The sequence below is a fragment of the Somniosus microcephalus genome, chromosome 11 (genome assembly GCF_052327205.1).
Source record: "Somniosus microcephalus isolate GS21.2 chromosome 11, FLI_Smic_1.0, whole genome shotgun sequence".
NCBI lineage: Eukaryota > Metazoa > Chordata > Chondrichthyes > Squaliformes > Somniosidae > Somniosus > Somniosus microcephalus.
Genome location: NC_140997.1, coordinates 46,144,792 through 46,168,964, shown reverse-complemented (window position 1 = coordinate 46,168,964; position 24,173 = coordinate 46,144,792). Strand labels below are relative to the sequence as shown.

General features: G+C 48.7%; 1 protein-coding gene across 3 annotated transcripts in view; it reads left to right on the top strand.

Annotated features, from left to right (window-relative positions):
- Nucleotides 1-24,173, top strand: part of ccdc78 (coiled-coil domain containing 78) — a 666,657-nt gene that overhangs the window by 88,774 nt on the left and 553,710 nt on the right. Inside the window, exons 13-21 of one of the 3 annotated variants that reach the window (XM_086000593.1) lie at nucleotides 2,317-2,367; nucleotides 4,144-4,232; nucleotides 6,152-6,230; nucleotides 7,349-7,474; nucleotides 7,612-7,823; nucleotides 8,844-9,018; nucleotides 9,543-9,586; nucleotides 10,400-10,481; nucleotides 17,341-17,441. In XM_086000593.1, the coding sequence (XP_085856719.1) occupies nucleotides 2,317-2,367; nucleotides 4,144-4,232; nucleotides 6,152-6,230; nucleotides 7,349-7,474; nucleotides 7,612-7,823; nucleotides 8,844-9,018; nucleotides 9,543-9,586; nucleotides 10,400-10,481; nucleotides 17,341-17,441 (959 nt within the window). Of the gene's footprint in view, nucleotides 1-2,316; nucleotides 2,368-4,143; nucleotides 4,233-6,151; nucleotides 6,231-7,348; nucleotides 7,475-7,611; nucleotides 7,855-8,843; nucleotides 9,019-9,542; nucleotides 9,587-10,399; nucleotides 10,482-17,340; nucleotides 17,442-24,173 lie in introns of those variants that run through there. The other 2 variants (XR_015079939.1, XM_086000594.1) reach the window with 2 other exon arrangements.

Sequence of the window (24,173 nt, the reverse complement as noted above, 5' to 3'; positions counted from 1 at the left end):
CTCTCAGGAGTGCGGGGCGGCTTCGGCTTCAAGAGCGGGGCTCTCGGGAGTGCGGGGCGGCGCGGCACGGCACGGTTACCCCGGCAACCGGGCGTGGCCGTGGCCGTCTCTCAGCCTCAAGCCCTCCCTTCCTCCCCCTCTCCCCCTTCCCCCCGCCCTCGCTTCCCCCCCGCCCCCCCGCCCTCGCTTCCCCCCGCCCTCTCTTCCCCCCTCCCCCTTCCCCCCGCCCTCTCTTCCCCCCTCCCCCTTCCCCCCACCCGCCCTCTCTCTTCCCCCCACCCGCCCTCTCTCTTCCCCCCACCCGCCCTCTCTCTTCCCCCCAGTCGCCCTCTCTCTACCCCCCAGTCGCCCTCTCTCTACCCCCCAGTCGCTCTCTCTCTTCTCCCCCAGTCGCGCTCTCTCTCTCTCTCCCCGCCCCCCCCAGTCGCTCTCTCTCTCTCTCTCTTCCAACAACAACATGCCCTCGAAAAAGCCTCGGCACCGCCGGGCACTTCAGCTAGTATACTATAGATCAGGAAGTGCATCGAAGTTGACTCCAATCTGACTTATGTGAAATAAAAGGACCGAGTAGGGATAAAATTGGGGCCTGGGTGCAATTTAGATCTATCAGGTCATGACCTGGAATATGCTGGTTGTATGTGTGTGCATTTAGTTGCAATGCTGAACAGTAATACATAAAAAAGCAATCAGGTTTGTTGAAATATATCTTTTATCTATCTATAGTAAACTCCTTACGTAAAGTGAGCTTAACACTTTAAGTGTGTTAGTAACACCAAAGGTATGTCATTCATTTATGATTGGGTCAAGTCATCATGTGATGAGCTCAAACATATGTAGGAAAAGCTACTAGCAGCCATTTGCTTTGTCACCCACTCTTCTGTATCACTGTAAATAACAACACACATAACTCAAGAATTTAAAAAAACAAGCACTAAACTTACCAATACAGTTACCCATTACTGTACATCTTACTGCACATTCACCAACAATTGGTTCCACAGGTATCCCCTTTCTTAGCAGCTTCAGCTCTGCTTTCTGCTCTATTCCCTGAGGTATTTTTCTCTGCGTCCTTCTCTTACTTCTGCACCCTCAGTGTTGCTCATATGATCTCCTACAAGCACTGTTCTTTCCCTTCCTGCCTTTGTGGCCTCTAACACCCCTCTGCATATCTGAGGCCTGTCACAAACCAATATTGTCAGTAGCAGAGGTATTCCACTGACTCTCCTCCACATAAGCAGCATCATGGGCGATCAGATAGTATTAGTAAAAAGAACTGAGTTGGTCAGTCTGTTGTTAAAAGTCAATTGCTGTAGCTCTTTTTTCTAGAATCTGATTGGTACATTAGCTGAAGGCAATGGTGAAAGTCCATTATCTGCAATCCGATTGTTCTATGGTAACACATGACCATCATTCTTCACATTGATTGGTCTGGCCTCTACCTCACAACCTGCCACCCCCAGCCATTCCAGACTCCGCTCCTAGTCTCGGGCTCCACTGCTCAAGTCTTGGGCTGCTCCCAATCATGTTCTCTGGCTGTGAGCTGATCTCCCGGTGATGACCTGTACAATGGACGCCTTATCGTTTTATTTCCCAACTGCAAAACACTCTTAATACATTGCAATTGGTGTTAAACTAATGGTCCAGGTTTATTGCAAGTATGAAAGCTAATGTTACAAAGTAATACAACATATGTACAGCACAGAAACAGGCCATTTGGCCCAACAGGTCCATGTGGTGTTTATGCTCCACACGAGCCTCCTCCCACCCTTCTTCATCTAACCCATCAACATATCCTTATATTCCTCTCTCCTTCATCTGTTTATCTAGCTTCCCCTTAAATGCATCTCTGCTATTCGCCTCAACTACTCCTTGTGGTAGTCTTTCATGATCATTAAGACCTCGATCAGGTCACCCCTTTGTCATCTCTTTTCTAGAGAAAATAGCTCCAGCCTGTTCAATCTTTCCTGATAGGTATAACCTCTGAGTTCTGGTACCGTTCTAGTAAAATAAATGTGCACTTTCTCCAGTGCCTCTATGTCCTTTTTATAATATGGCAACCAGAACTGTTCACAGTTGTGATGTTGACCAATTATTATCAGCAAATGGTAACTTTACAGTATTAGGCAGCATTGCAAAAATTACATGTTGGTGGGGTTCCCTGATCCAAGAGAGAGATTCTGTCAGATCCCACTGAAGCCTTTGGAAGTTTGTGCAATTGTGCTTAAGCACTATTCTTCAAAGCCAATCAGTTGGCTTTTAAGTAATAAGTTTGCAGTAACATTAATCAGTTTGCCTTTATGTTTATGGTACATCAAGCCTGAAGAGGTGTTCGCTTCTGAATACGAGCGTGGCACACTTGAGAGAAATGTAAGTGTTAAATAAAAGGTGTTGAAGCATGGGATTTTTCTGAATTCTTATTTGTTTGTTTAGCATGAATTCCTGTGTTAAAATGTGGCAATTGCACTTTAGGATTGAATTGTTTCAGACAACTCCCATATGACTCCAATAGAAATACATGATGGTAGCCTAGTTTCAAAATATTAGTTTCCATCAGAAGTCAAGTCGATTCAAATAAGAATGAACCATTTGGATGATGATTATAGAGTCCAACTCATATTCATATTAGCCCTGGAACAACCAGTTGTTGAAAATCTTAGAAACTCTTAAAATTTGAAATATTATGGAGTGGAGGATTGTTCCTAAAAGCCTATGGGGGAAAAATTCAGTATCACCCCGTTTGGGGCGCCATTATCGGCTGTGCGCAAAGTTTAGCGCCTGGCGCTAATTATCGCCTCCGATGGCAAACTTGGCTTTTATCGCCCCTGGAGGTGATTGGAGCGCTAAATCAGGCGCTTCACACCTGTCTTAAGGCGCAAAGGCCAAGGAGTGAGGTGCTACCTCAGAGCGCTGGTGAAGCAAGGAAGGGCAAATCAAAATGAACCCGCAAAGTGCTGCTCAGTACCCAAAACTCCTTCACACAGCGTTGAATCTCTCCAGAAGTCTCTCTCTCAGAGTGCGTGGTGCAAAAATGTCACCAACAAAAAAAGGCAGGAAGCGGTCGCCTTTAAATAGCGCTCCCCCAGTCCCTTTCTGACTGCAAAACGCTCACCTCAACCTGTCGTTGCTAGCAGCAGGTGGTAAGGCAGGGGGCGCCACCCACTATCCGGTCCGGGGCGCTACCGGGGCGTTGCGCACTCGACTGATGTCACGATCTGCCGGCGCAGGAGATCGTGGCGGTAGTGTTTAGCACCGCCGCAAAATGTCTAGTTAATTTCGCGAGCGGCGCAAACATTGCTGCGCCCGGGCGCTAGTTGCTTTGCGCCCCATTAGCGCCCTCTTAAGGCGCTAACAGGGGGCGCAAACCAACTGAATTTTCCCCCCTATTTGCTTCAAAAGTGCCTGCGGCCTTCATGAAATAAGACATGCAGACATCAAAGCTAACAGATGGAGTACCATGCAGAACATGGGTTCCATCTTGGGCTGATGAGACGGGCATGTGAAACAGTGCCAGCTTTCCAAGTCACACCAACTTGTCAACAATGCTGCTTGTGGTCATGGAGAAGTCTGTGATTTGCCCTTTCCAACAGTGACAAATAGTCAGAAAGGGGAGATAAATCGCAAGAGAAAAAATATATCCATAAGTATTTCAGTCATTACTCACATGAGTCTCAGTTGAGCTGCCTAGAAGTAGAGAATGATAAATTCAGAAGGCAATTTGTAATGATCTTGTACATCTTCAGTTGGTCAGGGAAAACACTCAGAGTGTCTTGTGAGATCAGCCTCAGAGGAGAGGACTGGTGTTTGACATGGGATGGGTTGGGGTGGGGGGAGAGGTGAAGGTAAGAGTATGGAGAAAATAACTTACAAAGATAATCACATTTCAATATATTTTGATGCTTAGTGGTGCCTTGTAAATTAGCTTTTTGAAACCTGTTGAACAACATTGCTCTCATTTTAACTGATACATTCTCAATGTTTAAAACTGCTTAAGACTATGATGTCAGGTTTTTGCTGGGATTGTTAGATTAATTATACATAAACAAAGGACATTTTGCTTGTCATTTTTACAAACTGAAAATACCTTTTGAGGTTTTGGCATGGAAATTGGAGCCCCATCAATGAAGATTGATGCTTTTGTCTTAGTTACTAGGTAACCAGGATCAGATCAAAGAACAAATAGAAGTAATGAAGCAAAACCATGAAAAACAGCAAAATGCAATGGAAGAACGCATGTAAGTGTTTTTTTTTATTCATTCACGGGATGTGGGCATTGCTGGCAAGGCCAGAATTTATTGCCCATCCCTAATTGCCCTTGAGAAGGTGGTGGTAAGCTGCCTTCTTGAACCGCTGCAGTCCATATGGTGAAGGTACAGGAAACTTTGTGCTATCCGGCTCCGACGGGACCGAGCTGTTGCCGTTCCCTCAAAACTGCCGGACAAACCAGCGTTAATGTTGAAGCATACGGAGCTTTTCAGCTCCATATCTGGCAACAAACACTGTTGCTTAGCAACAGCTTCTAAACAGTCGGCCGTACCTTGGAAGCGTCTCTGTCACTTAGCAACAGCTTCAGAGAGACTTTGCAGAGCCTGACTGTTGAAAAAAAAGCCACGAGAAGAAAAAAACCTACGAGAAGAAAAAAAACCTAACAAAACGGCTCCTGATTTTTGCTGGTGGCTCGAGCTTGCCGGACATTTAGCCTCCGGATAACACAAAGTTTCCTGTACTCCCACAGTGCTGTTAGGGAGGGAGTTCCAGGAATTTGACCCAGCGACGATGAAGGAACGGCAAGATATTTCCAAGTCAGGATGGTGTGTGACTTGAAGGGTAACTTGGAGGTGGTGGTGTTCCCATGTTCCCTCTGCCTTTGTCCTTATAGGTGGTAGAGATCTTGGGTTTGGGAGGTGCTGTCGAAGAAGCCTTGGTGCGTTACTGCAGTGCACCTTGTAGATGATACTCACTGCAAGTACGATGCGCTGGAGGTGGAGGGAGTGAATGTTTGAGGTGGTGGATGGGGTGCCAATCAAGCGGGATGGTGTCGAGCTTCTTGAGTGTTGTTGGAGCTGCACTCATCCAGGCAAGTAGAGAGTATTCCATCACACTCCTGACTTGTGCCTTGTAGATAGTGGAAAGGCTTTGGGGAGTCAGGAGGTGAGACACTCTGCAGAATGCCCAGCTTCTGACCTGCTTTTGTAACCACAGTATTTATGTGGCTGGTCCAGTTAAGTTTCTGGTCAATGGTGACCCCCAGGATGTTGATGTTGGGGGAATTGACGATGGTAATGCTGTTGAATGTCAAGGGGAGCTAGTTAGATTCTCTCTTGTTGGAGATAGTCATTGACTGACACTTGTGTGGTGTGAATGCTACTTGCCACTTATCACCCCAAGGCTCAATGTTGTCCAGGTCTTGCTGCATGTGGGCACAGACTGCTTCATTATCTGAGAAGTGTGCACCATGATGGCTCAAGTTCAAACCAGCAAGGATTCCTCTTTTATATCCATTTCTGATTTGATGAGATCAGTCTATTTGCATTGCACACTAATGATATTGTTTGTTAGTTTGACATCATTTACAGCATATATCTGATTTTCTCAAACTCCTAACAGCTTCCGTTTCTTACAATTTATAAGACAACTGATTTAATTGCATGACAAAGTTTTGTACCACGTGTTTGATCTAGACATTGTCAAGATGTGCCGAGATCATTTAAGAGCAAAGAAGTGTGGGATTTCTCTTTCCACCTCCCTAGTCCAAGAGGCCACTACTTAGCACCTTTACTGGTACCTTGACTGAGGTCAGCTAACTAAGCACAGATCAGCGATTGAGCCTATGACCTTTCTAGCCTATTATGGCACAGCACCACACTAAGCAGCACATTTATAGGCTAAACTATTGTTGGGGGGGGGGGGTTAATATAGCTTGATATTTGAATCATTAATACGTTCTTGTAACTGCGATTGTAGTATCCTTCTATAATGTGGGCCCTTTATTAGCTCAGGGTATGGTTGCCCTTAAGTTTGGTATTACTCTATCCAAATATTGAGACATTGAATGGAGGATTCTGTTAGTTCACTGCTTTCTAACGTTGCAAATTATACCTCCACTAGTTAACTGCAAGTTAATTTTAAATACTGACTACAACCTCTGCTTTAGAGTAAAGATGGGCAAAGAACTTCAAGAGGCCAAAAGAGCTATTCGAAACACGCAGCACAAACTAGCGGAGCAAACAGTGGTAAGAAGTATAGTTGAAGAGACTGTAGTTAAATGTGACTTTTCTGGACATATATGTGTGAAGAAGGGAGGAACTATCGCCTGCCCAATTACCTTTTTGGAAATGTCTGTCCATCTTTGAGTGCTGAATTAAGTACTGTCAGACCCAGGTGTACATAGAAGACCAATAGAATTCTGATCCATCGTGCATTCTAACCTAAGACAGATACCTTACTGTCTTGTCACCAGGTTGATACCAATCACATCGACTTTCTGCTTCTCCTAGTTTATATTGTGTTTATATTTAGATCTGTGACAGAAAACTACCTAGCCCATGGACATCTCCATGAGTGACATGAATGCCATTCCAACAGATACTAATCTTGCACAGTTTAAAAAGGATTTTACTGTACAGTATTCGTAGAGAAGATATTTCCACTTGTGAGGAGTCCAAACCTAGGTGCCATTAAATATAAGAAAGTCACTAATAAATCCAATAGGGAATTCAGGAGAAACTTCTTTACTCAGATAGTGGTGAGAACGTGAAACTCACTACCACATGGAGTGGTTGATAGTGGCGAATAGCATAGATGCATTTAAGGGGAAGCTAGATAAGTACATGAGTTGATAGGGTTAGATGAAGTAAGATGGGAGGAGGCTCATGTGGAGCATAAACACTGGCATAGACCTGTTGGGCTGAATGGCCTGTTTCTGTGCTGTAAAGTTCTATGTAATTCTATTCCCTCCTGCTCACCAACAGCCCAGCTGTTGCTGGTGAAAGTCACTCTCAAATGAAGCCCAACTCCAAATGTCAGTTGAGACTGGGTTCTGAATTCGAGCCTGCTGTTCATGATGTTATTGCTTTAACATTATAGCAAGGTAGCACTTCCTTGTTGTGTCTATCAATTCATAAGTAACTGCCTCCTTATTCTATTCTTCCACAGATATATATATTAAATGTTAAATCATTCCAGTGGAAGCTCTTCCCATCCAACTGAGAAAATAACTCAAATAGTTCTTGGTAATTTTTAAACAGTAAAGCAAACTTTCACCGTTATGCCTGGCCTTTACTTTGTATGAAATAATTTCTTTAAAATCTAAAAACTTACTAATATGTTTCCGTTTTACAATCTCCAATAGGCATTGCTAGGTTCGCAGAGTCAACTAAAGGAAATTGAAACTGAGAACTCTCAGTTACAGCTCCATCTGAAAGAACTGAACGAAGAATATCGCATGCGACTTATCCGCTACATTGAAGATGTCACTGTAAGTAAATAGTTAATAATTAAATGCAACTTCAGAAAATCCAGAATGCAATGTTCAAGCTTGCCTGTATGTACGACTCTGCAAAAATAGTTGAAAGGTATGCTAATGGTGTGTTGTTTCTCAATGTTCTGTGAAAGGACTATATGGATAACGTAGTGAAACCTGGCAATGACAACACTAAGCCCTCAGCTGACCAGCCTTACCTGAAGAGATTTGTGGACAGCATGCTCAAGGACATTCGATCTGCGTACAGATCACGGGAAGAACAGTTGGCGACGGCAGCCAGAAACTACAAGAAAAGGATGCAGAACGTATTCAAGAAGCACGAACATCTTTTGATTGCATACAGGTTAAAAGATAATTGGAGAATTCTAGTCATGGTAATACAGTAGTTCAACTGGAGTCTCGGCTAACGTTTGAGAATGTGAGAAAATTTGTAGGCATACAGTACTGTTGGGAATTCCGATGCGTGATGTCATCCTGCTAGTCCCGCCTCCTTCTGTTATGCCAGGTTGAAATGATAGTGGACAACAGGAACTGCTCATCCCCAATACCTTGTGGTTATCCATCATGTGCGAGCCCAGACTGTCAGCAGGCTATTCCGCTGTGGCCAATCCTGATCTTGCCCTCATTCATTGTATACTTGCCAGCAGTTTATTTCACTACAAAATCATTGTTTGATCAATTGAGAGAAGTTGGGTGCGTCACATCTCTTTGTCATCACCCTACCCCTCATCATAAATGAGATTATTTTCCAACTACATTCAAAAAATAAATCAGATGTGGCAAGTTTATCATTGAGAGTCTGATTAAGTATGAGATATTAATAGTGGGAAACAAGACCACTTTCCCACTCTCTGTAACCCTGACTCCAGATAGTGGAGTTTGCTTTTCTAATATTCAAGATGGACCCCTCACAAAAACTCTGCATCTCAGACTGTTGGTTGAGTACGGTGACCCTGTGGAAAAAGTTGTTCGGAGGTGATTGAACTGTGACTGTTGATAATGTGAACCCAGCAAGGGTGTATAAAAATAGTGATGCGTGGAATGTTAGGTAGCTAATGAGCTGGTAAGGAAATCTTTCAATGTTGCTGTAGGGAGTGTGGGAATCTTTGGGCTTTTGGTTCATGGTTCTCAAATCATATGGACCTTTTAAGTTTGCCCTTTGGCTTTCTCTCCTTAATTCCTTTCCTGAAAATGGTAAACTATGCTGGAGTAATAGCCATTTCATGTGAATTGGAGGAGGGGCAGGATGGGGCGGACAGACGGACGGAGTGGAAGAAATCACATTCCATGATGCTGGATCAAGTGTAGATGCATCTGTGGAGTAACATGTCTGCGACTGTGTGCATATTTTTGTTTGGTACAGAATGCAGCGGGAACATATTTTATCATTGGGCAACAAGGATGTGGACCCTGGCCCTTCAGAAATAACATTTGCGATCACTGACAGTGAACTGCTATCCAGCCAGAGCCAGGAGCTCAACCGGCTACGCAAGGACAAAGGCCATCTGGAGGCAAAACTCCAAGACCTTCAGGAGAAGGTGAGAGCTATGGAAAGAAAAGGAAAAAAAAATCTGGTTATACCAGGAGCTGTTTCTTTTTGCCACTCAGCAAAATAATGAGTAATAAACCATGTTCAGATGTAACTATTCAGGTGTTATTGGTTACTCGGGTTTTATTAATCGCCTTATGCAGTGAACCAGCTGTAAATAAGGCCTACAGTAGGCAGCACCAGTAATCGTACGTTGCTTGAAATAAATCAGACCCAAAATGGTTACTGAATGATATGTCAGCATCATAAAAAGTGATTGCAAAGGCAGTGCTGTGTCATCCAGCAGCCATTAGGAATGGAATGTTTCAGCCAAGGCGATCTTAATGGGAATAAACATGATCCACAAATGGGTTATCTGACAAAGTGACTGGTTCACCAGAGGGCACTCGGCAGGTGCATTATCTTTACGATTAAGCCATTTTGCTTGTTTGAATATTGTGCTGAGTGTATTCGTTTAAAATATATTTCATTGTAAGTGCGTCTCATTCATTTAATTTGCATTTCTGTTTTTAGGTAAGACTGGGTGGGAGCTCTGTACCAGCCATATCTTTCTTGCCGTGAGTATTGCTCAGTTCTTACTCTTTGCCAACACTGCAGTATTTTATTCTGATCCTTTCTCCTTTTTTTGTTGCGCAATGCTCCCCATCTAAGAGAATGGCCAGGCAGTAGCCTCAGGCGATACCACCCTGCACATCGCTGTTTGGAGGTACATTAGAGTGGCACAGGATGCTTGCCCACTGTTTCTTCCCCTCTTCATCCCAGGGAGGGCAAGGGGGTGAAATGCTAAGCTTTCACTTGGACTGTCTACAGATGTGCAGGGAACGCCACAGTTAGCATACTACGTGCAGTTTTGGGCACCCCATTGTAAAAAAGGACATTTGAGCCAGAGATGAAACCGGGAACGAGAAACTATAGGGATGAGGAGAAACTTGAGCTGCTGGATTATTTCAATTGACTCAGAGAAGGTCAAGAGGAAATTAACAGTTTTTTTTCAATTATGAAAGGTTTTGATAAGGTGAATAGAGAAAGGCTATTTCCTCTGATAGGCGCATCAGTGACAAATTGTCGACAAAGTAAAATTGTCACCAGAAAGTGAGGACAGAGTTTAGAAAATTCTTTCAGAGGGTTTTTAAGAGCATGGAATGTTTTGCTACAGGAAGTAATTGCGGCAAAGACCATTGTATTTTTTTCAAGGGAAGAGTAGATAAGCAGAGGAAGATACAGGGCTATGGGGCGAATGCAGGGCAGGAGGATTAGTTTCAGATTGCTCTAGCAAAGAATGGTCCCCTCTGTGCTATTATTTTCTCTGATTCTATTACGATTAATAAAATCAGAAAGTCCTAATTTAATATTTTAATCTGTATTTTCAGCCTCGAGACTGGTGAGAAAGCTGCTAGTGAAAGCTGGAGCGAACTCAGGAAACAGCTGAGAGAGTTTACATTTACCACACAGGTCTGTAATGTTACTCATTATAGAATTTGATAGAACCCATAGATTATATTACGTTATGCAATGGTCACCTCCTAGACTGGAAATACATCTATCTGGTAGCTTTTAGTGACTAAAATTGTATTTGCTAATTTCTCTAAATGCTATGGTGGAGTCCATGTAAAACAATCCAGTGTCCTAATCTATTTATCTTAATCCTCCTTAACTCTACGAACACAGACCTGTCCAATGTGGTTCCAACTACATTCAGGGTTAAAAAGGGGTCATGTAATTTAATCTCAAGATTAAAACCATGCAAGGTAATTAGGGAACTATTGAAAAATCCATAAGATCGGGGATGATTAAAACTTGTAGTAATCTTCCATCGATATGCCTGAAACGTATATATACTACTACTACTTAGGCAGTCCCTCGGAACCGAGGATGACTTGCTTCCACACTAAAAATGAGTTCACAGGTGACTGATCAGTCCAATGCGGGACCTACAGTCTCTGTCACAGGTGGGGCAGACGGTGGTTGAAGGGGCGGCTGGGTAAGGTGCTTGGGTTGACGTGCGCTCCTTGCACTTGGCTTCTGCTTGTTCCCAGTGAAGAAATTCGAGGTGTTCAGCGCCTTCTCAGGTGCTCCTCCTCCACTTTGTGCGGTCTTGGGCCAGGGATTCCCAGGTGTCAGTGGGGATGTTGCACTTTTTCAAGGAGGTTTTGAGGGTGTCCTTGAAGTGTTTCCTCTGCCCACCTGGGGCTCTCTTGCCGTGCCGTAGCTCCGAGTAGAGCGCTTGTTTTGGGAGTCTTGTATCGGGCATGCTGATGATGTGACCCGTCCATCGGAGCTGATCGAGCGTGGTCAAAGCTTCGATGCTGGCCTGAGCGAGAACACTGACGTTGGTGCACCTATCCTGCCAATGAATTTGCAGGATCTTGCGGAGGCAGCATTGGTGGTACCTCTCCAGTGCTTTGAGGTGCCTGCTGTACATGATCCATGTCTCTGAGGCATACAGTAAGGTGGGTATCACTGCTGCTCTGTAGACCATGAGCTTAGTGCCGGGTTTGAGGTCCTGGTCTTCAAACACTCTCTTCCTCAGGCGATCGAAGGCTGCACTGGCACACTGAAGGCGGTGTTGGACTTAGTCATCAACGTCTGCCCTTGTTGACATTCAGATAATGTAACATTCAGATGTATAGCGTGTTCAGAAATGACTGGGGGGAAAAGGAAATGATGTGACTGTATATGTCAGTGACACTTGGGAAGTAAAGTATTGGTTCTGTGGAAGGGGAGAAGTTATGGAATTACTTAGTTTACACATTTGTATTGCAAGATACTAGCTGGTACTAGAGATATGCTACAGACCTCTAAGTCAGCATAAGAACGAGGACAAATTCCTCTATGAAGAGTTGGGAAGAGTATGTGAGAATAGGGAAGTTATTTTAACGAGAGACTATGGAGGTGATTTTGCCAATGGGGGCGCGTTGGAGGTGGGACTGCTGCTTGTCGGGTTTCAGTCCCACCTCCATCGACTTGTGGCCAACCCACGCTATTTTCCCTTGATTGACCTTGTTAAGCCTGCCTAGCGGGCTTAGCAGGCCAATTGAGGGGAAGCCGGTTACAGAGAACGTCACCCTATGACGTTTCATCTGTCAAAACTTTTGGACAGATGAATTGTCATTGTTTGACAGCTCTGTGAAGCTGTCAAACACTGACATTCTCTGTTGTTTCATGAGTTCTTGTATTCAAGACTCATCAAACCTCTTTTGTGAGCAGAAATTAGATGGTTGTTGCATCGGAGAATGCAGCAGCCATTCTCTCATCTCTGCCGGTGAGATGCGGGACTCTCCGGTTCCCCAACTGTTGAAGCCTGCAGGAAGAAACAAAGGTAAGTAAACATTTTCTATCACTTTTCACTCACCTCACATACTTGCCTCTCCACACTTGCACCCTTCACTTACCTCCACAGCGCACTTTGCACCCCTCCGACCCTCGCAGACCCACTGCTCGCCTTGGTGACCCTGGCGGGGTTTCCCGACATCGGGAAGCCCGTGCCTCTGGTGGAAAAATGGGGATAATCCTTTTAACTGCCTGTTAACTACCTGTTAACAGGCAGTTAAGTGGCTGTAATCCCCTTCCCGCCTCCAGGAGACGGGACCCGGCGCGGGTCGGGTACCTGCCTCCTGGGAAGATGGCACGGAGGCGGGTTGGGGGCAGGATGGGTAACCCCCCCCCCAGATTCTGCCATTTTCCCGGCAGTCCCGCCTCCATACCTGCCTCCCCAGGGCTGGCAAAATCCAGCCCTTAAATCAGCCAAATGTAAACTGGGAGAATCTAAGTGTTTTAGAATGAAATGCTTGTTTCATGACTCGATGTCAAGGAAGCAACGAGAGAGATGAACAACAGTGCCCATCTTGACCTGCTATTCGTAAATGATGCAGATAATGTACAAGAAATGGAAGTTGTCAAACTCCTGGAGGACAGTGATTGCATCATGATCTTGGAGTTAGAGACATCTAAAGGCCTGTTGTTTAATTTTAAAGTGACAAATTTAATGAATTCAAAGAACAACTAAAGGAAATCGATTGGGGAAGGTTGTTTAACAACACTTCAGTGGAGGCTGAGTGTAACACCTTTAAAGGTATAGTGCTGAGCATGCAGGATATCTACAAATTGAAAATGATCAAGCTCAAACTAAACAAATGTGTCCCAAAAAGGGATTAACAAATAAGTGATATAAAGAGGAAACAGACCTTCAAAGCATCGTACGCGCTCTCATCCCACGTACTCCCCACATGGGAGACTTCTACTGCCTCCCAAAGATACACAAAGCCAACACACCTGGACGTCCTATCGTATCAGGCAACGGAACCCTGTGTGAGAACCTCTCTGGATACGTCGACGGCATCCTGAAACCCATCGTACAGGGAACCCCCAGCTTCTGTCGCGACACTACAGACTTCTTACAGAAACTCAGCACCCACGGACCAATTGAACCAGGAACACTCCTCGCCACGATGGACGTCTCGGCACTCTACACCAGTATCCCCCACGATGACGGCATCGCTGCGACAGTCTCAGTACTCAACACCAACAATAGCCAATCTCCAGACGCCATCCTACAACTCATCCGCTTCATCCTTGACCACAATGTCTTCACCTTCGACAACCAGTTCTTTACCCAAACACACGGAACAGCCATGGGGACCAAATTCGCACCCCAATACGCCAACATCTTCATGCACAAGTTCAAGCAAGACTTCTTCGCTGCACAGGACCTCCAACCAACGCTATACACCAAATACATCGACGACATTTTCTTCCTATGGACCCACGGCGAAGAATCACTGAAAAGACTACATGATAACATCAACAAGTTCGATCCCACCATCAAACTCACCATGGACTACTCCTCAGAATCGGTTTCATTCTTGGACACACGAATCTCCATCAGAGACGGACACCTCAGCACTTCACTCTACCGCAAGCCCACGGACAACCTCAGGATGCTCCACTTCTCCAGCTTCCACCCTAACCATGTTAAAGAAGCCATCCCCCATGGACAAGCCCTGCGAATACACAGGATCTGCTCAGACGAGGAGTAACGCGATGGACACCTACAGACGCTGAAAGACGCCCTCGTAAGAACGGGATATGATGCTCGACTCGTCGATTGACAGTTCCGACGGGCCACAGCATAAAATCGCATAGACTTCCTCAGAAGACAAACACGGGACACAACCAACAGAGTACCCTTCGTCGTCCAGTACTTCCCCGGAGCGGAGAAACTACGCCATGTTCTTCGCAGCCTTCAACATGTCATTGATGATGATGAACACCTTGCTAAGGCCATCCCCACGCCTCCACTACTTGCCTTCAAACAGCCGCCTAACCTCAAACAGACCATCGTTTGCAGCAAATTACCCAGCTTTCAGGAGAACAGCGACCACGACACCACACAACCCTGCCACGGCAACCTCTGCAAGACATGCCATATCATCAACACAGATACCATCATCACACGTGAGGACACCACCCGCCAGGTACATGGTACATACTCATGTGACTCGGCCAACGTTGTCTACCTCATACGTTGCAGGAAAGGATGCCCCGGAGCATGGTACATCGGCGAGACCATGCAGACACTGCGACAATGGATGAACGGACACTGCGCAATAATCGCCAGGCAGGAGTGTTCCCTCCCAGTCGGGGAACACTTCAGCAGTCAAGGACATTCAGCCTCCGATCTTCGGGTAAGCATTCTCCAAAGCGGCCTTCGAGACACACGACAACACAAAATCGTAGAGCAGAAACTGATAGCCAAGTTCCGCACTCATGAGGACAGCCTCAACCGGGATCTTGGGTTCATGTCACGCTACATGTAACCCCACCTGATGTAGGGTCATCCAGACTCGAGTCGTCGTTGGCTTGTTCTCGCTACACAGATACGGCCGGACCGGCTGTGATTTCCAGCAAAAAAAATGTTTTTTTGTGTTTTTTGTTTTTCATAAAGACCCCAGCATCTGCAACATTTGACCCCTTGTGACCCCACCTCATTGTTCTTTGATGTAATGTTTTCCTGACTGACCTGTTTGGACACCATTCACACCTTTGATTGCTGTGATTATCTCTCTGCCGAGGTGTGATAAATGGCAGTCAGAAAGATTACCTGTAATCATCTGGCATTATTCTCTGACTATATAAGCTGTGTCTTTATGCATCTCTCCACTTCACCTGACGAAAGAGCAGCGCTCCGAAAGCTTGTGATTTCAAATAAAACTGTTGGACTATAACCTGGTGTTGTGTGACTTCTTACATCTATAAATCCCACAGAGAGAAAAATGAGGGGGTTCACTGGAATGAATGTAAGAAAACAGAAACATGTTAAAAGGGTGATTGTTGGACTGCTTTCTTGTTCTTCTTCGTTTTGTTACTTTAAACTCCAGATATCACACACAAAGAATCTGAGCAATGCAGGATCAGGACTTTATTGAAACTCCATACTATCCACAGCCAGTATGGGCTTTGTCAGACATCACACTTCACGATTCCAGTGTGAGCCTCTGAACAGTCGTTCCCTCACATTTCTCATACCAAATTTCACCTTTGATCACCTCATTCCATGCATACTACCAATAAATCATAGTACATCAAAGATACATACAAATGACATCAGAATAACAGCATAAACTAAACAGGCACTTAACTGTTCTAATTATTTTATTGCCGTCATACACTCTTCCCATCATTTATTACCATAAACACAAGTGACCTGTTTCCCGACCTGATGGGCACGCAGGTCAGCCTTCTGATTTGTGGAGATACATTTGCTTTAAAATCCCCTTACACGATTTACAACCCAGAAAGCTGTTTTAACTTTTAACTCATCGTGTGCTGGTCTCACAGACTGCACAGAAAGAACATTTGAGGTACCAGGTAGTGTGAACCCTCATTTCCTCAGTGATCAGAGGAGCAAAGATAGACTCAGAAAAAAAGCATAATAGCAAGGGCTAAACATACTAGTATCTTTCAGTACTATAATAATAAGTCAGTCAGAGCAGAGTTAAAAACCGTAAGGTACAAGTGAAATGAAAATGGAGGATCAGCCCAAGATAGCTAATATTCAGAATGTTTACTTCCTACAAGTGTTCACAATGGAAGACACGAGCAACATGTCCTTCCCAGAGATAACATTAAAAACAATGGCAGATATAAATGAGATAGAAGTCCTAGACAGACTAAAAGGGCCTATAACAAATTTGCCGATAGATCGTATTTATCTTGGAATGATGAATGAGACAAGGTAGGAGATTTCTCAGGTACTGACAACCATTATGAAGCAGTCACTGGACACTGGAGCAGTACCAGTAGATTGTAAACAAGCCAGTGTGTTGTCCATATTCAAAAAATGAAGAGTTATCCTGTCCTTCAGAATTCTTTCCAATAATTTTCCCACCACCGAGGTTAGGCTGACTGGCCTGTAATTACTCGGTCTATCCTTTTCTCCCTTTTTAAACAAGGGTACCACATTAGCAGTCCTCCAGCACCACACCTGAAGCCAAAGAGGATTGAAAAATGATGGTCAAGGCCTCTGCTATTTCCTCTTTTGCTTCGCTTAACAGCCTGGGATACATTTCATCCGGGCCTGGGGATTTATCTACTTTTAAAGCTGCTAAACCCCTTAATACTTCCTCTCTCACTATGTTTATTTCATCTAATATTTCACACTCCTCCTCCCCGATAGCAATGTCTGCTTCGCCCCTCTCCTTTGTGAAAACAGACGCAAAGTATTCATTAAGAACCCTACCGACATCTCCCGCCTCCACACACAGATTACCCTCATGATCTCTAATAGGCCCTACCCTTTCTTTAGTTATCCTCTTACTCTGAATATATTTACAAAACATCTTTGGGTTTTCCTTGATTTTACTTGCCAAGAATTTTTCATGCTCTCTCTTTGCTTTCCTAATATAATTTATAATTGCACCTCTGCACTTTCTGTACTCCTCTAAAGATTCTGGAGTATTTAGCCCTTGGTATCTGTCATACGACTCCCTAATTATCAGGAGAAAACCCGAGGAGTATCTTGCAATAATAACCTAGTAAACAGTAGCTAACATGGATTCATAAGGGGAAGATCCTACCTGACCAACCTCTTTGATTTCTTTGAGGAAGTGACATCTTGTGTGGACTGTGGGAATCCCTATAATATAGTGTACCTACACTTTCAAAAGGCATTAAAAGAGCAAAGAGAGCTCAATAACATTGCTCACAGTAATTACAGGCTTAGAAATCCTAGAGTGTGAATAGATATAGTGTGCAGGTACACAGCACAGAGTTTGAGAGCTGTTAATGTATTAACACTGGCTTTTATTCACAGGAGGAATTGGAACGTGAGCGTGTTCAATTGTACTCACGAGTCACAGTTGCAGAGGAGCAGTTGGCTGAACTGCAGGAATATGTGGATAAACACCTGGGCAGGTAAAGCCAGATTGCACAATGCTCAGAGGAGTTACAATTCAATGAGATTGCAAACCGATATTCATTATTTATACCATGTCTCTGACTGATGCCAACTCACGTTTCGCCAACAAAGTCTTTTACTATGTAGCTGCCTTCTGCCCATTCAACAACTGGTAATGACTCTCGTATCAGCCCAGAAATGTGTATTTGTCCTGAGGTCATGAAAGGCATTATATAAATACAAATTATTTCTTTTCCTTTCTACTGTTTAACTCATTGGCCTAAAATTCCTGTATGTGCCATTTAACACAGTCATTCACCTGTTGTTTTAAATGGATTAATGGTTGTTAATATGGCACAGAAATGTTTTATTTGAATGCGTTAATCAGAGTGCTACCCGAGGAAATTAATCGTCAAAAGTTCAATGTTGGGAAATGAACATTTATTATATAGATATACTAGCTGGGGAGCCCCGCGTTGCGAGGGCAATTTTGGGGCGTTTGGTCTCCCTGCCCCTGTGTGTCCCCCCTCTCCCTGTCATGTCCTCTCCCTGTCCTATCTCTCCCTCCCCTCCCCTCTCTCCCTCTCCCCCCCCACACCTCCCCCACTCCCCTCTGTCCCTCTCTCCGGCCCCTCCCCCTGCCTAGCGCCTGAGGTCCGCGTTGCGAGGGCAATTTTGGGGCGCGAGGGCAAATTTTGGGGCATTTGTATTCCCTGCGCCTGTGTGTCCCCCCTCTCCCTGTCATGTCCTCTCCCTGTCCTATCCCTCCCCTCCCCTCTCTCTCTCCCTCCCTCCCCTCTCTCCCTCCCTCCCCTCCTGTCTCCCACTCCCCCTCCCCCGCTCCCCTCCCCCGCTCCCCTCTGTCCCTCTCTCCGGCCCCTCCCCCTGCCTAGCGCCTGAGGTCTGGTGCCGTTGCTGAGGTCCCCCGCGTATCGCGCGGCTGATGGACGGCCGCTGCGTGCGGCGCGGGCGGCGCATGCGCGGTGAGTGCGGGCGGCGCATGCGCGGTGAGTGCGGGCGGCGCATGCGCGGTCAGTGCGAGCGGCCCGCGGGAGCCGGCAAGGCCGTTAGCGAGCGGGAAACTTCGGGCGGCGCGCCCGCGCTCCGTCCGCGACACCTGAGAGGGGGAAGTAGAGAGAGACAGAGAGGGAAGAGGAGAAGAAGGAGAGGGAAGAGGAGAAGGAGAGAGAGAGAGGGAAGACGAGAAGAGAGAAATTTTTTCAGCTTCAGGCCCTGAGTCCCCCCTGCGCGAGGGTGAGGAGGAGGGGGGGGGGTGTTGCTAAACACAATATAAAACTCAAATAAATTGTTAATTAATTGCCTGACACATAATTGAAATATTTACCTTAGTTCCCTAACACACACAAAGTGTGGGGGGAAAAAAATCGTGGAAAATCAAGATGGCGGCCACTCACCTCGGTTCAGAAGGATAAGGCCCCGCCCACACACGCACCGATTGGTCGACAGGTCAGGTCACCGAAGCGTAGGATTGGTCAATCGTCGAGTCACTCGACACTCAACTGTAGGAAGACCTCGACGTCACACGGTCGCTAATGAGATGCTAATGAGCGGAACGCTGAACGTTTTTGGGATACCGCGGGCGGGGATTTTTGTCCGGCCGAAACGTAAATACGCCTATGACCGGTCCGGGATCGCAAGCTTTCTTTTGAGGCGACGCGCGGCGTCGGTACGCTCTGTAACTTCCAAACGTATAGAGACCAGGCGGACAGACAGACAGACAGACAGAAGAGCCGCTTTATATATATAGACTAGCTGGGGGGGGCCCGGCGTTGCCAGGGCAGTTTAGAGGGCTGCGCAGTTGACGGCCCGGCCACTGCCACTCCCCCGCTCTGTGTCTCGGGCCGCGCGGTTGACGGGCCGCCCGCTGCCGCTCCCCCGCTCATGTGTCTCGGGCCGAGCGGTTGTGAGGCCCAGCCCGAGTGACCCCAACTCACCTCCCGCTCTGGTGGGCCGACGCAGCTGCCCCACTCGCTGTTGAGGAAAAGCAGGGGAAAAAATGGCGGCGACGTTTGGGGAGGCTGCAGGATTAGGTCCCACCCGTGATGCACCGATTGGTCAACCATCAGGTCACTGAACTGTAGGATTGGTCAACCATCACGTCACTCAACGCTAATGAGCGGTAGGATTGGTCAACCGCTAATGAGCGGATTTTTGAACGTTTTTTGTATACTGTCCGAACAATTTTTGTCTGACCAAAAAGTAAATACACCTATGACACTCCCCTGATCATCAGCTTTCTTTTGATATAACATATGTGTAGGTACGCTCTATAACTTTTGAGTATATAGCGGACAGACAGACATACAGACAAACCAACTGCTTTATTATATACTAGCTGGGGGAGCCCGGCGGTGCCGAGGCTTTCTCGAGGGCATGTTGTTGTTGGAAGAGAGAGAGGGAACGACTGGGGGGAAGAGAGAGAGGGAAGGAGAGAGAGAGAGAGGGAATGAGAGAGAGGGAAGGAGAGAGAGCGAGGGAAGGAGAGAGAGAGAGAGAGGGGGGGAAGGAGAGAGAGAGAGAGAGGGGGAAGGAGAGAGAGAGAGATGGAAGGAAAGAGAGAGAGAGATGGAAGGAGAGAGAGACGGAAGGAGAGGGAAGGAGAAAGAGAGGGAAGGAGAGAGAGAGAGACAGAGGGAAGGAGAGAGAGAGAGAGAGGGAAGGAGAGAGAGATTGGGAGTGTGAGAGAGAGAGTGATTGGGAGTGTGAGAGAGATTGGGAGTGAGAGAGAGAGAGATTGGGAGTGTGAGAGAGATTGGGAGTGAGAGAGAGAGAGATTGGGAGTGAGAGAGAGATTGGGAGTGTGAGAGAGAGAGAGAGATTGGGAGTGTGAGAGAGAGAGACTGGGCGTGTGAGAGAGAGAGATTGGGTGTGTGAGAGAGAGAGAGATTGGGAGTGTGAGAGAGAGAGATTGGGAGTGTGAGAGAGAGAGAGAGAGAGATTGGGAGTGAGAGAGAGAGAGATTGGGAGTGAGAGAGAGATTGGGAGTGAGAGAGAGAGAGACTGGGAGTGAGAGAGAGAGAGACTGGGAGTGTGAGAGAGAGAGATTGGGAGTGAGAGAGACTGGGAATGTGTGAGAGAGAGAGATTGGGAGTGTGAGAGAGAGAGAGAGATTGGGAGTGTGAGAGAGAGAGATTGGGAGTGTGAGAGAGAGAGAGATTGGGAGTGTGAGAGAGAGAGATTGGGAGTGTGAGAGAGAGAGATTGGGAGTGTGAGAGAGAGAGAGAGATTGGGAGTGTGAGAGAGAGAGATTGGGAGTGTGAGAGAGAGAGAGATTGGGAGTGTGAGAGAGAGAGAGAGATTGGGAGTGTGAGAGAGAGAGATTGGGAGTGTGAGAGAGAGATTGGTAGTGTGAGAGAGAGAGATTGGGAGTGTGAGAGAGAGAGATTGGGAGTGAGAGAGAGAGATTGGGAGTGTGAGAGAGAGAGACTGGGAGTGTGAGAGAGAGAGATTGGGAGTGAGAGAGAGAGAGAGACTGGGAGTGAGAGAGAGAGAGATTGGGAATGGGAGAGAGAGAGAGATTGGGAGTGTCAGAGAGAGAGATTGGGAGTGTGTGAGAGAGAGATTGGGAGTGTGAGAGAGAGAGAGATTGGGAGTGAGAGAGAGAGAGATTGGGAGTGTGAGAGAGAGAGAGATTGGGAGTGTGAGAGAGAGAGACTGGGGAGAGAGAGAGAATGGGGAGATAGAGAGAGAGATTGGGAGTGAGAGAGAGAGAGAATGGGGAGAGAGAGAGAGAGATTGGGAGTGTGAGAGAGAGAGACTGGGGAGAGAGAGAGAGAGAATGGGGAGATAGAGAGAGAGAGATTGGGAGTGAGAGGGAGAGATTGGGAGTGTGAGAGAGAGAGACTGGGGAGAGAGAGAATGGGGAGATAGAGAGAGAGAGCGACTGAGGGGGAGAGAGAGAGCGACTGATGGGTGAGAGAGAGAGAGATGTGGAGAGAGAGAGAGGGAGAGACTGAGGGGGGAGAGAGAGAGAGACTGAGGGGGAGAGACAGAGCGACTGAGGGAGAGAGAGAGGGAGACTGGGGGAGAGAGAGAGATGGGGGAGAGAAAGAGAGAGAGAGAGACGGGGGAGAGAGACTTTTTCGAGGGCATGTTGTTGGAAGAGAGAGAGCGAGTGGGGGGGGAAGAGAGAGAGAGAGAGAGAGAGTGGGGGGGGGCGGTGCAGAGGCTTTTTTGAGGGCATGTTGTTGGAAGAGAGAGAGGGACTGGGGGAAGAGAGAGCGACGGGGGAAGAGAGAGAGCGACTGGGGGGAGAGAGAGAGCGACGGGGGGGAAGAGAGAGAGCGACTGGGGGGGAAGAGAGAGAGCGACGGGGGGGAAGAGAGAGAGCGACGGGGGGAAGAGAGAGAGCGACGGGGGGGAAGAGAGAGAGCGACGGGGGGGAAGAGAGAGAGCGACGGGGGGGAAGAGAGAGAGCGACGGGGGAAGAGAGAGCGACGGGGGGGAAGAGAGAGAGCGACGGGGGGGAAGAGAGAGAGCGACGGGGGGGAAGAGAGAGAGCGACGCGACGGGGGGAAGAGAGAGAGCGACGGGGGGGGAAGAGAGAGCGACGGGGGGGAAGAGAGAGCGCGACGGGGGGGAAGAGAGAGAGCGACGGGGGGGGAAGAGAGAGAGAGCGACGGGGGGGGAAGAGAGAGAGCGCGACGGGGGGAAGAAGAGCGCGAGCGACGGGGGGAAGAGAGAGCGCGACTGGAGAGCGAGGGGAAGAGAGAGAGCGCGAAGTTTCGAAGATAGAGAGCGACGGGGGGAAGAGAGAGCGCGACGGGTGAGAGAGAGCGAGACGGGGGGAAGAGAGAGAGCGCGACGGGGGGAAGAGAGAGAGCGCGACGGGGGGAAGAGAGAGCGCGCGACGGGGGAAGAGAGAGAGCGCGACGGGGGGAAGAGAGAGCGCGACGGGGGAAGAGAGAGAGCGCGACGGGGGGAAGAGAGAGAGCGACGTGGGGAAGAGAGAGAGCGACGGGTGGGAAGAGAGAGCGACGACGGGGGGGAAGAGAGAGAGCGACGGGGGGAAGAGAGAGCGCGACGGGGGGAAGAGAGAGAGCGCGACGGGGGGAAGAGAGAGCGCGACGGGTGGGAAGAGAGAGCGCGCGACGGGGGGGAAGAGAGAGAGCGCGACGGGGGGGGAAGAGAGGAGAGCGCTCGGGGGGGAAGTGAAGAGTCGCTCGAGTGGCCCGATGGACCCTTGCGAATGATAGAAGTCTAAGCCTCTCCCACCGCTTCACTCTTTCCTCCCTGTCCCTCCCTCTCACTCTTCCTCCCTTTCCCTCCTCTTCACTCTTTCCCTCTCTCCTCTCTCTCCTCTCTCTCTCCCTCTTACTCTCTCCTCCTTACTCTCCTCTCTCTCCCTCTTCTCTCTCTCTCATCTCTTCTCTTCTTCTCCTCTCATCTCCTCCTCCTACCTCCCTCCCCTCTCCCCTCTCCCTCCCTCCCCCTCTCCTCCCCACCCTCCCTCCACCCCCACCCCTCCTCACCCCCACCCTCCCTCCCCTCGCTCCACCCTCACCTCCACCCCACCCTCTCCTCCCCCACCCCCACTCCCTCTCCCCCACCCACCCTCACCCCCACCCTCACCCCTCCCCCCACCCTCCCCTCCCCCTCCACCCCCCCACTCTCCCCCCCCTCACCCTCCCAACCCCACCCCCCACCCTCCCCCACCCACTCCCCCACACCCCTCACCCCTCCCTCACTCACCCCCCACACCCCACCCTCACACACCTCCCCCCACCCACCCTCACACCTCCCACCACCCCTCCTCTCACTCCTCCCCCACCCTCTCCTCTCCACCCCCACCCTCTCTCCTCCACCCACCCTCTCTCACCACCCACCCTCCCCACTCCACTCTCTCCTCCACCCTCCCACCTCTCCCACCTCCTCCCCACCCTCCCCTCACCCACCCCCACCCTCCCTCCCCTCCCCCCACCCACCACCCTCCACCTCCCCTCCTCCCACCCTCCCACCTCCCCTCCCCACCCTCCCTCTCTCCTCCCCCCACCCTCCCTCTCTCCTCCCCCACCCTCCCTCTCTCCCTCCCCCACCCTCCCTCTCTCCTCCACCCTCCCTCTCCTCCCACCCTCCCTCTCCTCCCCCCTCTCTCCTCCTCCACCCCACCCTCTCCTCCTCCCCCACCCTCTCTCTCTCCTCCCCCACCCTCTCTCTCTCCTCCCCCACCCTCTCTCCTCCTCCCCCACCCTCTCTCCTCCTCCCCCCCTCTCTCCTCCCCACCTCCTCTCTCCTCCCCCACCCCCTCTCTCCTCCCCCACCCTCTCTCTCCTCCCCCACCCTCTCTCTCCTCCCCCACCCTCTCTCTCTCCTCCCCCACCCTCTCTCTCTCTCTTCTCCCCCACCCTCTCTCTTCTCCACCACCCGCTGTCTCTCTTCTCCCCCACCCCCTCTCTCTTCTCCCCCACCCTCTCTCTCTCTCTCCCCCGCGATTTCCCGAGGCGCTCTCCCCCCCCCCCACCACCCCCCGCGATTTCCCGAGGCTCTCCCCCCGCGATTTCCCGAGGCTCTCCCCCCCCAACGCGATTTCCCGAGGCTCTCCCCCCCCGCGATTTCCCGAGGCTCTCCCCCCCCCCGCGATTTCCCGAGGCTCTCTCCACCCCGCCCCCCGCGATTTCCCGAGGCTCTCCCCCCCCCCCCCGCGATTTCCCGAGGCTCTTCCCCCCGCGATTTCCCGAGGCTCTCCCCCCCGCGATTTCCCGAGGCTCTCCCCCCCCCCCCCGCGATTT